The sequence below is a fragment of the Aphelocoma coerulescens genome, chromosome 2 (assembly GCF_041296385.1).
Source record: "Aphelocoma coerulescens isolate FSJ_1873_10779 chromosome 2, UR_Acoe_1.0, whole genome shotgun sequence".
Classification (NCBI taxonomy): Eukaryota; Metazoa; Chordata; class Aves; order Passeriformes; family Corvidae; genus Aphelocoma; species Aphelocoma coerulescens.
The window spans coordinates 57,185,040-57,200,300 of record NC_091015.1 but is presented as its reverse complement, the minus strand read 5'-3'; the positions used below and the strand labels follow the sequence as shown (position 1 = coordinate 57,200,300).

Genomic DNA, 15,261 nt, shown 5'->3' with positions numbered 1-15,261 from the left:
GAAGCTGGGGCTTATTCTCCAGCCTCTCATTTGTACTAAGCTTAGAAAACTCTTGTGGGCTGTGCATCGCCAAAAAAAACCCACAACCAAAAAAAAACCCTGGCCACAGTAGACAGGCTGTGCAACCTGAAATGCCAGCCAAAGAGATCATTACCACAGAGGTATTGGTGTTAACCTCCTAATGGAGAACCACTGTGCTGGAAAAAAAAACCTGTGGGAATTTCTTTGCCAGGAGCCGTAAGCTGCAAGCACAATGAAACCCAGTGTTTTCCAATAAACATATATACAATACACACATGAAAACTGAGATGTAGTCTAAAATCTTTGCTTTATGCCAAGCTTGATCTGAACATCACTTGGACAGCAGTTGCCTTCAGGCAAGGACAAAATGTTCACTATTGACTGGTAGGAGATCACAGTGACAACTCACAGGGAAAATTACATAAAACACACCCACTACTACTTCTTTGAAATAAAACAATTTTGTACCTAAAGGTCATAATTTTAAAACAGGAAAAGCACACACTGTATGTAGTACCTGTCTGCTTCCCAGAGGAAGTGTGTTTCTCAATGTGCTTGCTGACTTCTTTTACAGCATCAAAGTTTTTGTTCTTTTTCAAGATATCTATGACATATCTTGATCGTGCATCTGGAACAGTGGGATCAACCCCAAAGTTCAGGAGCATGATCACATCTTCTGTTTGTCCTAAAGCAATACATGAATAAAAATTAGAGGAAGAATGATTCACATTGTTCAGGAGTTTTGTTCTGTTTTCCTTTTTATTTTTAATTACCTGGCACAATTTCTAGCACAATTTTAACTTTAAAAAAATCTAAATTTTTCCAGTGTCATAAGCTGACAGGGTGATGATCAGTCGAAGGTTGGACTTGAAGATCTTGGAAGCCTTTTCCAAACTTAATGATTCTGTGATTGTATTCTATGATTTTATGGTTTAGAATATTTATAATATATAGCTATAAAGAAATAAACTAATAGATACATGTAAAGCTGTATGTTTTCTAATAATATATACAATATATAAATAAAAAGATACAAACTTTAATAAATAAATACATACTAAAATATATACTCTCTTTATAAAAAATACCATATGAATATTACTAAATAAATTTTAAGCATCGACCCCGTAAGTCTGATGTTACCTAGGCATTGATGTTTGCTTCCTGTTGCCACCTGGTGGGCAGAGTAAGAAATACAAGGAAAAAAGCTAGGCTCACATAAATCCCACAGAAACTGTGAAGGAAAGCATTTCGTTTTCCTCCTCTGACAAGGCTGCTATCTAGGTCTTAAATTTTCACCTATTTAAAGGAACAGGAGAGGCCTGATAGCAAGTTGTATCTTACTTAGCCAGGAATTTTGTGATCCTTTAAAAATTTTGTAATGAACTATGTTTACTTAGTTAAGGAATGTTTGACTATGTCATTTTAGCTGGTTTTAATTTAGATCTGTGTTGGCTGAGTGTCAGTACAAAACCCTGAGAAATTACCTCACTGACCTGCAGAAAGAAACTCTATGGACCCACACCCCTTAGAGAACTTAATAGTTGAAGAACAAAATTCAATAAAGGATTGCCTAATGGTGCCATATAACTAGAGAAGAATTAAATGCCACAGAACAAGAAAGGTATCTTGAGAGAGTTAAGGAGTCAAAGGCCTATACAATCCAGAAAACATGATTAATACTTTGAAGGTGCAGTGATGGAGCCAATTCATAGGCTTACACACCCCAGAAAAGTTAATCAATAGTAATTGTCTAACCAGGACAGCAAATGTAAAAAAAGTACTGTTTAGCTGGATAAAATTTGGGTTATCCATTAAACAAAGATAAATGAGATGCTCTGGTGGTAATTAGGAGGAACAAAATACCTATACCATGATGCAAGAAATTGGGTGGGCTTTTGGGAGTGTCTATAAAAAAATGTTGGATGTTATAACGTGTATAAATGAACAAAAATTGTTGTTTCTTTGAATGTGTCTGTGGCAAATAAATTCCCAATATGTTCCCAATTTTGACACAACATTGTTATTAGGAATGTTCGTCTCACAGCTTTTTGCTGTGAGATTTAAAACTCCTCATTTCAGGCCTCCAGGTGGTCTAACGTGATTTTAAGGGCACATCAAAATTTAAAAGGTAATTTCTGTGATTCTAAAAACTGCAGCATACTTGTGAGAAAATCCTAACCAGCCAAACCAAAGAGCAGAGGAAATGATCACACATCAGGCACACAAATTTAAAAAAGAATTCTTGGAATGTTTAAGTATCAGTTGCCACTACAGGTCTACATTCAGATACTTTCTCATTTTCTTCCTTAGCATGAAACAGTAAACACCAGGGTCTGAAACTTTCTTCCATTATAGATTTTGCCATATGAAAACAAAACAATACACACACACACAGGAAATTGTACGTACTGCGTTTCTGTGAATATTCACTGGAAGAGGCCACAATATGCAGCAGGGTCTGTCCATCTCTGTCTTTCTGGTTGATCCTATCCTTCAGCTCTGGCCTCCAAGTCAGCAACCATCTGAAGAGATGGTTCTTCGCTGAAATGATAAAAAAACACCCTTAAAGAAACAGATCCTGGGGGTTTTTTCCCTATGGAGTGGCAAGATGAAAATCTATTACACACAAACTGTTGCTCCACACTGAGATGGCAGGAAGAAACATTGTACCTTTTTTAAAGCTGATATATTTGGGTTACAGAAGAGCCATATCAATCACACTTTTGCTACAAACCACAGAATTATATATTAATTAATATATTAGGTTTCCACCACTATCAGGCATGGGTGATCGAAGAGAGTGTTTACAACATTTCTAAACAAGTGCTTTATTGGCATGTGCAAGGTTATACCTAGATGACCTGACCCGAGTTGTTGGAACTTTCTTTTAATTTAAGAAAGGTCTAGCTGTCAGTTCTCTGATAAAAGGCAGCATTGTTTTATTTTAGCTGCAGATGTCACTCACTTGCTTTGATACACAGTCTGATAACAGCATGCAGCGGATACACTCCGATGGACTCAGCCTTGGCCCCAATGGAAATCAGCCACTTGACTAACTCTGCTACTTCCTGCAGCTTCTCACCACGACCATACAACTCAGAAGTCTGGTAGCAAAGAGAACAATTACAACACATTATTTTTACATACACAAAAAGCATTTATTTTTTAATATTTTCCATATTTTCATGATGAGAATCAGTGGAACAACAACCAAGCCATATTCACTGTAAAATGGAACTATTTATTTCACAGACTTTTATAGAACAGGCTTGGGTTGGAAGGGACCTTAAAGATCATCTAATTTCAACATCCCTGCTGCCAGCAGGGATACCTTTCACTACATCAGGCTGCTCAGAACTCCATTCAACCTGGCTTCAAACACTTCCAGGGATGGGGCATCCACAACTTCTCTGGGCAGCCCATTCCAGTGCTTCATCACCCTCTGAGTACAGAATTTCTTCCTAATATCTCATCTAAACCTACTGACTTTCAGTCTGAATTCATGCCCCCTTGTCCTGTCACCATATGCTCTTCTAAAAAGTCTCTCATCGTCTTTCTTGTAGGCTCCCTTCAGGTACTGGAAGGAGCAACTAGGTCACCACAAAGCCTTCTCTTTTCCAGGCTAAACAATTGTAATTCTGTCAGCCTTCCCTCACAGGAGACGTGCTTCATTCCTCTGATCATCTTGGTGGCCTCTTCTAGACTCAATCCAACAAACTGATGTCAGGAATAGTGTAGCCAGCAGGACCAGGGCAGCAAAGGTCTCTCTCTACTTGGCACTGGTGAAGCCGCACTGCAAATCCTGTGCTCTGTTCTGGGCCCCTCACTGCTAGAAAGATATTGGGGTGCTGGAGCATGTCCAGAGAAGGGCAGTGGAGCTGGTGAAGGGTCTGGAGCACAAGTCTGATGAAGAGAGGCTGAGGAAGCTGGGGGTGTTTAACCTGGAGAAAAGGAGGCTCAGGGGTGACCTCACTGCTCTACAGCTTCCTGCAAGGAGTCCGTAGCCAGTTGGGGGTTGGTCTCTTTCACATGTCCCAGGTGAAATAAGAAGAAGAAGCGGCTTTAACTTGTGCCAGCAGAAGTTCAGATCAGATAATAGGAAAAAAATTTCACTGAAAGAGTGGTCAGGCATTGGAATAAGTTGCCCAGGGAGGTGGTGAAGTCACCATCTCTGGAAGTGTTCAACAGGCATCTGGATGTGGCACTTGGGGTTTAGGGGAGACTATAGTGGTGCCGGGTTCATCTTGAAGGTCTCTTCCAACCTCAATGATTCTGGGATTCTGAGAAAGCACACAGCCTGAGCAGAAGCCAGCTGAATTTAAAGTATGCTCTTGCAAGGACTTAATGAAGATGAAGCACAGTCTACAAGGGGTAGAGCAATATAGGGTACTCTGGAGGTGTGCAGTGGAAGCTCAGATGGAAATTGAGACAATATGCCAGAAGGATCAGGACATGAGGAGGTGGTCGGAAACAGTGTTCAGACAAAACTTCTCCATTTGTGCCAGTCATCTCTAAATAGCAGTTTTCACACATGCTTCCAATGTTTACAAATAAATATTTTTTTTCTAATACTTCATGCCAAATTTTGACTGGCAAGAATTACTCTTTGAGCACAGTTATCAAATCAAAATACAACAGATTACAGGGAGAATGTAGCAGCAGCAGGCGAAGTTCGAGCTGTCAGAAAGCCATATTTTCTAATTTTTACAAAAGAGAATCAGCACTTAGGGATTTTTCATCTTGATTCTTTCAGCCTGCCATGTGCACAACAAACCTACCAGAACAGATAAGATTGGTTGGGCCAGTTCAACAAAAAAAGGACATACTATTTTGAAAGGCTGCCTGCTTTTCCTATCTCAATGAGGCATTTTGCTTTGCTTGTCCAGGAAGATACCTTGCTAAGACCCTCTGCATGGGTCTTCTGCTGTGTTGCCATGCTTCATTTCCAGAGTGAAGTTACTCTGCTAGCACTGGCACAGCACATCTGCCTAATGATACCCAACCAAGACACGCTTGCATTTATCCATTCACTAATTCTTCTGCTATCCCTAAAAACAAGCCTGTGAAGAGATGTGAATTTACTTCCTTTGCATTACCCTCAGAATTACTCCTGCTCACTCTGTCAGGCACCTAACTGAAATACAATCATGGAAAAAGCACCCATTTGAAATTATTATGACAAGTACCACAAGCACTCCAACAGCCAAATGGCAAATTCTAGCATATTCCACAAATATGCCTTAAACCTTAACTTGCCAGCCAGTAAACACCAAGCAGAGGTCCTGTGTAGCCTTACAGCTAACATCTTCCAAAGTTCCTGTCAGGGAAGAAACTGTAAGAAATCCAGAAATTATTTACGGTGAGGGTGGTGAGGCACTGGAACAGGTTGCCCAGAGCAACTGGGATGTGGAAGGTGTCTCTGCCCATGGTGGAACTTTAACATCCCTTCCAACCCGAATCATTCTAGGACTCTATGGTGAAGCCCAATGAAATTTCTCAATTTCTCACACACATTGTGAGATGCCTCCAGAAAGCTGATATGTCACTGCTATGGAAACTGGCTGCTCCTGAGTTGCAGAGCTGGTAAACTCCCAGCAGCTCCTGGCTCACAGAAAACTGCCAACTACACCTTTGTAATACTAATACACCATGGAAATACTAAATCTCATTCAGAAATATTACATTACATGAAGTTAAATTTTCAAACGAATAGATGATAAAGCATAATCATAAAATGTCTGTATATTACTTTCCATTTTATTTTTCTTAGTTCGAGATGGAAAATCTCTCACTAAAGTGATCAGGAAGAAAAGAAATAAATACAAGGAAAAAATAAAAAACACTACTTTACCTCAAAGAGATTCTTCAGAGATACCTGGTTAACTCTGAGATCATGAGGCAACTCTTGCTTCTCAGACAACAACAACAGACAAGACTGAAAAAAAAATCCCAAACATTAACACTCGTATAAGTACACTTAAAACTTTGTTTTTCACTGCCTCATCAGATCTTGTAGGAAAACCAACACAGGCTAACAGTATTTCAGATCTTTTCATAAGATCCCAACTGAATCTCCCTTTCTAATTTTCACCTGAATTCATGTAATACACAGTAAAGTGTAGGAAGCTACAAGTGATGAACGTTTCCTCAGAAATAAAAACCATGTAAAAAGGTTAGGTCCTAAAAGATTCTCCAATACTTGGAATACTTCCAATACTTGGAAGTAACCCTTTGCTTTAGGAATGGACCTTTACATTGGGTACAAGACTCTCCAGCTAACACCAACACCGCAAGCAGAGAGCAAGAAATGAATATTGTATCTTCTTCTACTTTCTTCTTTTTTCTCAGTTTCTATAAAAGACTTTGCCTTGCTCCTTGAAAACCCACCAAGCTTCACCAGAGGACAAGGGAAGAACTATGGATGCCATCTACCTGGACTTCTGTAAGGCCTTTGATACAGTCCCCTACAAGTCTTAGCTCTAAATTGGAGAGATATGGGTTAATGACTGGACTGTTGGATGGATAAGGAACTGGCAGAATGGCTGCACCCAAAGAGCTCTAGTCAATGACTTACTGTCCAAGTGGAAACCAGTAGTGAGTGGTGTCCCTCAAGTGCCTGTACTGGGACCAGTACATTCATTATCTTCACCAATGACATCACCACTCAAATTGTGGGGTGCCCTCAATCACTCAGGCAGTTTGCAGATGGCACCAAACTGAGTGGTGCAGTTGATAACGCTCGAGGGAAAGGGATGCCATCCAGAGGGATTCTGACAGGCTTGAGGAGCAGGCCCATGGGAACCCCAGGAAGTTCAACAAGGCCAAGTGCAAGGTCCTTCACCTGGGTCAGGGCAATCCCCAGTATCCCCCACAGACTGGGGAAGAAGGACCTGGGGGATAACGGTGGATGAAAAAATAGGACAAAAGCCAGCAATGCGGCTTGCAGCCCAGAAAACAAACAGTATCCTGAGCTGCATGAAAAGTAGCATGGTCAGCAAGTCAAGGGAGGTGACTCTACCTCTCTACTCTGCTGAGACCAACCTGGAATGTTACATCCAGCTCTGGGGTCACCAGCACAGAAAAAACATGGATCTGTGGGAGTGAGTCCAGAGAAGGGCCACAAAAATCATTAGTGGGATGAAGCACCTCTCCTATGATGAAAGGCTGAGAAAGTTGGAGTTATTCAGCCTGGAGAAGGTTTCAGGGAAACCTTATTGCAATAAGGTCAATATAAAAAGGGGGTTTAGAAAAAAGATTTTTTAACAAGGCCTTGGTGGCAGGACAAGAGGCAACAGTTTTGACTTGAGACTACGTTTTTATTGGACATAAGGAAAAAATTTTATGATACAGGTGGTGAGGCACTGGGACAGGCTGCCCAGAGAAGCTCTGAATGCCCCATCCTTAACAGTGTTTATGGTCAGGTTGGACAGGCCCTTAACAATCTGATCTGGTGAAAGATGCCCCTGCCCACAGCAGGAGGCTTAGATGGGGAATGTGGGGCTGCAGTGAGTCCACAGCTCTAGTGTACATCCTCCATAAGCTGTGGTTCCTGTCAAAAGCCTGCTCCTTCATGGTGTCTCCACAGGCTGTGTAGCACGATGCTCTACCCTAAACGGTGGTAAAACAGCTTGAACTTTACCTAAATTGTAAAAGTTATCAGTGATGGATAGAGAAGGGAGAGTCACACTACTTATGGTGTTGAAGAATGCTGAGACCAGCTTGACTCATCAATCCCAAAGTTACACATTCTGAGGATGTGAAAAACAATGTTTCCTGACCGAAACTGGTACCAGTGACGATGCAGCAAAGTTCCTGATAAAGGAACCAACAGGTGATACTACTGATAACTTATCAAAAGCTGCTAAGCTGACACAGCCAGCCTAGAAACACATGACTGACAGTCACTTTATACTATAAAAGCACAGTCACACTTTTTAAAGGCAGGGTCTTCTAGCAAATCCCTTCCTGAAGTGTGTGTGTAAATTCCTCCCTTGAGTGGAGATTCCCCTCAAGGTTACTCCTGGAGGCTGAGCAAAAGAGTTTTGCCCATGGCCGCTGGCATGGGTGAGTAACATCAATCCTATTTAATAACTATTTTGCTATCTTTAATACCTATGCTTCAATATTGCTTCAATAAATAGTACATTATACTTCCTAACTGTTATAACTATCTATACTGTGAGGTAAAAAATTCTGATTAAAGTATTTTAGTCTGATCATTATCACTGTCAATTTAAGTAAGTTATTTATTTTATTCATATAGATATATTTGGTTTGTCATCCTTAATCCTGTGGGACAAAGTTGTATAGAGGCTCGATTACACATATATAATCCTTTAAACGTAAACCATTCACTAAGTCTGGGAGTAGGATTGGATCCAGCCACACACACCCAGGAACCTCTCTGAGGAGTCTGGAAAGCAAGTGGGTCCTTGCTGAACCTTATGACTCAACAGGAGGTTTTCCCTGATAAACCTCAACTGAAGCTTCCACTTTGCTTGTGACAGGCTGCAAAGGAGCCCCTTGCTCTGGGCCTGGAGCACCTCCTCCTTCTCCTTTTCCACCCCCAGGGCTCGCAGGGCTGTTTCTCTCATTTGAATACTATTGAATTGAATAATGACTCTAGGTCGAACTATAAGAGACACAACAGACAGCAGCACGAGACAAGTAGGATTTCAAGTCCATCGTATCCCTCTCAGAAAGGAATTTCAGGAATTATTTATCACTAAAAGCATTTTTCAAAGCCTTGAAAATCAAGACATTTGAACCAGGTAGCAACATATATTCACAGTTTTGGCTTTTAAAGGTAACACGAGCTTATGCTGAAGAGGTAAGACATGAGTGCCCAACATGCAGTGGGAGGTGACATGGTGACACAGTGACACACTTACCCGCCACTTCCCTTTCTGGGCCAGCCTTTCTATCACCGCTTGCCAAATCAGTGCATCAAAACTTGCACTGAAAATGTAATCATATGCAGGGTGGAAAGTTGGTGGCAAGATTCGGTCATCTGCAAGAATAAGCAATAGAGAAAACTATTTGGTATACACAGCACTTCAAATGTTGGAGTCTCCAACTAAATTCATCCTACAGTGATAATTTTAGCACTAATACCCAGGGGATTGCCCAGTGGGGACTTAAGAAATGCTGGTCACACAACTGATTCAGCATCCTGTTATCAGTCACCAGACTTCATTAAACAAGGCCAAAAAAATTAATCCCTGCTCTCAGGAAACACCTCAAAGCCCCAAGACATTGAGGCTTCAATGAACCTTGTGGCAGGTCTCCCACTTACGGGTCAACCAGCTACTGACTGCAACAACTAATCACGGGGCTTAACATGGGGCTACAGGCTCAAGAAAAGGCAGCACAGGCACAACCTGAAATCTTCTGGCATGCCTGTAGGCCTATCAGACGAAGCATGTTAAACAGACTAAAAAGCAAGCAGAGGAGGAGAGACTGAGAGGAGGACAGGGAGGCTTAGGGTGGACATTGCTCAAAGAAACCCACACAGCGCCACAGGAAGGCCACATTTCCTCTTTCCATTGCTGTCCGTTACTAGCTGAGGGAAAGTCCTCCACACTGAAATACACTGCACTGTAAAAAAGTTTAAACTGCCTATCTTCTAATTATCTTCAAATCTATCTAGCTAAAAGAAAAGCAGAGTGGTCTGGACAAAACACACTTAAAGCCTCCAGGATCTGGAGCTCCAAACCTCCAATCTTGTCTCCCTGACTCTAAATTTTGACCTTTTCTAACTATTCCATAATTGAAATGTTCCTGTGAGACAACTCACTCCCCTGCAGTGTTTTGAGATTGTTGGCATCTGCTGTATTCAAAATGGACCAAGTTCACCATATCCTCAATATATTCATAATCCTCAAACAGACCTGAGGCACTGAAGCATCAAAGGAATAATCTCACAAAGAACATGCTACTAAGTGTTGTCATCACTACTGGAAGGCTCTTAGAAAAATTAAGCTCTTAATTTGAGTTTACCATTGACGCTTATGAAGATTCCTGCTATAAACTCAGCAATTTGAGTTCGATCTGCAGAAGAATTCAGGAGAACCAAACCTCTGTGGAACATAGAAACTGCCTCATAAGACATTGATAACATGATTAATGAGTAGCCAGCTCTATAATAAGCCTGGAAAGAAAAGGAGAATAAAAAGATATTGGGAAAATATTCAGAGATATTTACTACAAAACAAAATGTTGTAATTGTTTTTTTATATTCTCACATTATGTTATAAAAATGACATGTAGTACTATTTCTACAGCTTCTTATACACAGATCGAAAAAAAAAAGTGCAATAACTATTCTATTCTAATCTCTTGAAATTCACAATGTTCTGCTGATATTATCACAGATACTAAAAGTGATAAATCCTGAAATACAAAGCTTGGAAATTAGCTACGGGTTGAAAGACATACTTTCAGCAGCTGTATGTTAACCTCCTCTGGACAAGACTGGGGTTTTTTGTGTCACAAGGTCCAGAATATATATTGATGTTTCCACATCACTGCATTTTGCAGTATTTCCCACACTGCATATATTCTTCAGCCAACAGCACCTGAATGTGTTTATATGCACCCCTGAATTAGGTTGTACCAGCTCGTACCAGCTCAGGGTCACAGCGGAGTTCAAATCAAATAACTGGCATGCTGCAACACAGCACAAGTTAAAAGGGTATTTGGATGCAATTTTACCATATCTAAATCAAAAACGTTCTACTAAAGCCTCTGGGAGTCTTTAGTGGTTAGACCAGAAGACTGTTTATTGCACATAAAAGCCAATCCAAGAGTATGCCTCCATGTCATAAATACTGTACAACTCCTACTTATTCCTAACAGATGGCTATTTGAGTCAGGTGTACTTAATCAATGTGTATTTAATCACAAGCTAAGCGTAGTGTATTGTTCTGTTCACTGGAAATACAATACGACCTCGATCACCAAGTACCACTCCCAGGAACTGGCGACTTATTAACAGGTAACCCTTGTTTGGGATATTAATAGCTACATTTCTTGAAAGCATTGGTACCTCTCTCACCAGGACCCAGAGAGAATCAGTATCTCCTGGTGAAAAAGAGAGCTGATTAATTTTATTAAATGTACCATTACAGCCATAAATCTGATGCTTATGTATAGAATCAACACCAATTCTGGAATTTGATGCTATATTTATTCATCACACCCCAAAGACAAAACACAATAAAAAGAAGATAATTACACTTTTATTAAAAAAAAAAAAGCATGGAAGGCATGCAAAACTGTCAGCTTAAGCATGTGAATACCTTAACATACTCTGGATCCCACTGTAAGCTTTGGCGGGCTAAAACCATTGAATCCTTCCATTTGCCCAGGCAGTACAGGGCAGTTGATTTGTTGCACAACAACACAGCGATGTCCCGGGAACACCTAAAGATATGGTTTTAGCATTACTGTTTATTCACTTGAAAAAGGATCATACTTTATAGTTAGCAATATGAAAAAACTGAAAAAATTACACATTCACCCACGTAACAAAACGAGAGGTAAAAAATGTAGTTGTAGATAATAAAGATCATTTGAATATTGGCTATAAAATGTCTTAGAGACATCCTAATTATACCTTAGTGATACCCATAATGATAACCTGGTCTCTTCTGAAGCAGAAAGCCAACCCACTGGAATAATGAAGTATGAGGATTTAGAAAGAGTTCAGACCACCTCAATACACCTACATATGGCTCAGTGAAAGCCAGCAGCCAGGAATAGGGGAAAACAGACACATGAATGGAAGCTGTGGGATGGAAAGAGTACTAAACTCACCAAAAAACAACCTCAATGCATTTTAGCTTATCACCACGTGGTGAAGTCAACAGAAAAATCCACATTTAAAATAAATGAGTGGCTGGTGTTAAGTTAACAGCAGTGTTAATATACAGTAGTAATGAATACTTAATAGTCAACATAATACTCAGCTATTTAATCATTAATAACATTAACAACTGACGTTAACTGAGGAAAAGCACTTAACATCTGGAAAGAAACACCCAAAGGAATTTTCTGCTGAAAAATTATTTTTAACAAGCCTCAGAATACTAAGAAGACCAAATAACAAGAACAAAGTAACCTGCATGAATCATTTTACAGATAATCAAGTGACTCATGTAACAACAGGCCAGGACATGGCAAAATCACAGCAGGATTAATCCACAACATGTCAACTAAGAAACAGAAGTAATTTAACAGAAACCAGAGCAGTTTTTGGAAAATCAATTTGAGCTTTAATTGCACTAACTTATAATTGAAATTTATGTAAAAATATTCAGATTTAAGTCATTAATTAATCTCTCACATATATGTAATGAACAGGGTAATTATAAAATAATACAAGAAAATCAAGTGTTAGGCCAAAAAATAGAGTTTTGAATTAACTGTACAACCATACATCTTAACATATTTCAGGCTTGTCTTGTGGTTTACATCTCACAATTCAAGAATACTTACGGGACCCATTGCATTAAATAACCAAGCGTTTGTAGAGCTTCATCATAGTTTTTGATGGCCAAAGAGTAATTTCCATTTTTAAAATCCTGGTTCCCAGCTTGCCTCTTCAACTGTGCATATGTCATGGGATCCATGCTAAGGAAAACAAAACAAACAAAAATTTTAAAAACAAAACCACTGACTTATTTGACACTTCTTTCTCTAAAATTGACTTAAATTTTTATCTTAGTTTTTGCATATTTGAAAAGGAGGACAAAAGAGCACATCTTCTCTGTTTGCTGCAGTTGGAATAGTAAAATAGAATTCAGATGACAGCCTCATCTTTGCTGTTGATGTCAACTTCCCACCTACTTTTTAATAAACTTCAGCTAACCAGATCTACACCACTGGTACCCATTTTTTTCAGTTTTTCTCCTCAGGTCTTAAACCACATCTTTTAAATTAAGATTCAAAATTATTTCAATGTGTGCACATAAACTCAATGCAGGAGGAAATATCTGAGAAAACAAACAGCATTTGCATACTTAAGAAACACATGAAGCTATACATTTCAATTTATGAAACACAAAACTCGTTTACTTGCTTTTTATTTATGACTTTTTTGTCTAGGTCTTTTGTCTAGACACTCAACAATCCAATGTATACAAAACTACTTAGAAACTTAATTACTGTAAGAAAATATTCTAACATAGTATAGTAATAGTGCATGAGGCCCTTGAATCACACTTAGACAGTTATCAAAATGAAAATAGGAAGTGGCCAAAGAAAACAAACGTTGAAACTAGACTCAACTGTAACTTACTGAACTTATTTCATCATTAAAATTCTAAAATCAGGGTCATTAAACAAAACTAATCACATGGTCAGGCAGCTAGATGAAAGAAACAAACACAAGAGGAAAACCAGCTACATGTATGTTAAGAAACAGCACATTAGAAACAGACAAGAGAAATATCCAATGGTAAAGTGTTGTGTAGAATCATTCTTCACAGATCGATTTTATTATTAAAAGCTGTTTCCATTACCTGTAAAAACCTGTATGAATCTCACAAATCTCAGCGCAATTAAGTAAGATTAATTCACCAAATAGGAACGCACAGATTTACTTATTATCCAGGTATTATTAACAGACCTGTAACAAAACCCTTAAAATCTGTAACCTTCGCAACCTGCTAACATAATGTCAAGGTTTAGTCTTGACAGGCAGCTAAACACCCCACAGACCTCAGCTCACTCCCCCACTCCCCGAGCAGCATCAGGGAGAGAATCAGGGGAAAAAAGTAAAATTTGTGTGTTGACATAAAGAGAGTTAACAGGACAGAAAAGGAAGGGAAAATACTAGTACTGATACTACTAATAATAAACTTAGAATATACAAAACAATGAATGCACACTGCAATTGCTCACTATCCGCTGACCAATGTCCAGTTCCTGAGGAGCAGCCCCTGGACAGCTTTCCCTCTTAATTTATATACATGACATTCTATGGTACAGAGTATCCATTTGGCCAGTTCAGGTCAGCTGTCCTGGCTGTGCCCCCTCCCAGTTTCCTGAGTCCCCCTGCAGCTGACAGGGCAGCATCAGAAGCTGAAAAGTCCTTGACTTAGGGCAAACACGGCTCAGCAACTACTAAAACATCAGTGTGTTATCAACATTATGCTCATACTAAATCCAACACACAGAACTGTACCAGCTACTCAGTAGAAAATTATCCCAGCTGAAAGCAGGACTAAAATATCTGCAAGATCTCTTGACAACAGAGCAAACTAGATATTTTTAAGTATATGAATTTACAGACAAAGCAAGAAACATTACTGATGTATTTTCTCTGTAGTATTCCTCATAATGAGCCTGAAGCACTGAGAATTGGTGCTGTCTTGTGAACACAGAGGTATGATGAGGCACACTATGGATGGTACTGTGCCTTCACATTTATCCAAGCACAAAAAGCACTTGTCAGGCTCAAAATGAACTAAGCAGACAGGAGAGCAGCGGCCCACAACTCTGAGGAGGCAACAGCAGAAGAACCAGGTGCAACCATAAAGCTCAGATCCAAACTTCTTCAGACTGACTGGGAAATGACCTGTCAGAAGTTATGTCTTAATTAAACAAATAAACAGTCCATGCTAATGTCTGTAATCAAATCATCACCTTGCTAACTCCAGGGAAGCATGAAGAAAAGATGAAATCCTGGCTAAAAATTAAATTGAAGAAAAAGAGGTCCCATCTACGTGGCGGAGATACAAAAACCAGTCATGCTAGAGGAGTAATTTTTACATTTATCCCAGGCAAATTAAATAATCACTTTATTGAGCAATGTACCTACAGCATACACTTTAAAAATACTACTTCTCCAGACAGCCAGTCAAGTGTACTCATAACATATTCAGGACTTCTTTTACACTGCATGGTATGAGCATTATCAAGGTGAGAAAAAGGAAAAAATAGAGCAACAGAACAAAGGAAAAAAAACAAGTGCTAAAAGATGGTTCTACCTCACCTTTTGTGTAATTCTTTCAGATTTCAATTCTTTATCATCTGAAAGTTTGACAAATTATTATCTCAAGAATAATACCAAAATAGTTCAGCTACACAGAAGTTTCTTCAAGAAAGAATACATGTGAACCAGTGGTTTTTAAATTATAGCTGAATAGGTTTTTCTTTTTTTTTAAGAAAACTATGCTGTTACTCAGTGTGATTTTTTCCCCCCAGAATTATACTTTTATCTTACTTTTCTTT

The 15,261-nt window shown here is 39.3% G+C and overlaps 1 protein-coding gene across 1 annotated transcript in view; it reads right to left on the bottom strand.

Moving 5' to 3' along the window:
• TRANK1 (tetratricopeptide repeat and ankyrin repeat containing 1) overlaps positions 1 to 15,261 on the bottom strand; it is a 49,512-nt gene that overhangs the window by 27,101 nt on the left and 7,150 nt on the right. The window contains exons 2-9 of the mRNA XM_069007653.1: positions 12,523 to 12,657; positions 11,325 to 11,448; positions 10,024 to 10,174; positions 8,916 to 9,034; positions 5,876 to 5,959; positions 2,990 to 3,128; positions 2,434 to 2,565; positions 539 to 706 (exon numbers count right to left, since the gene is read on the bottom strand). Coding sequence (XP_068863754.1) covers positions 539 to 706; positions 2,434 to 2,565; positions 2,990 to 3,128; positions 5,876 to 5,959; positions 8,916 to 9,034; positions 10,024 to 10,174; positions 11,325 to 11,448; positions 12,523 to 12,656 — 1,051 coding nt within the window. The 5' untranslated portion in view covers position 12,657. The remainder of the gene's footprint in view (positions 1 to 538; positions 707 to 2,433; positions 2,566 to 2,989; positions 3,129 to 5,875; positions 5,960 to 8,915; positions 9,035 to 10,023; positions 10,175 to 11,324; positions 11,449 to 12,522; positions 12,658 to 15,261) is intronic.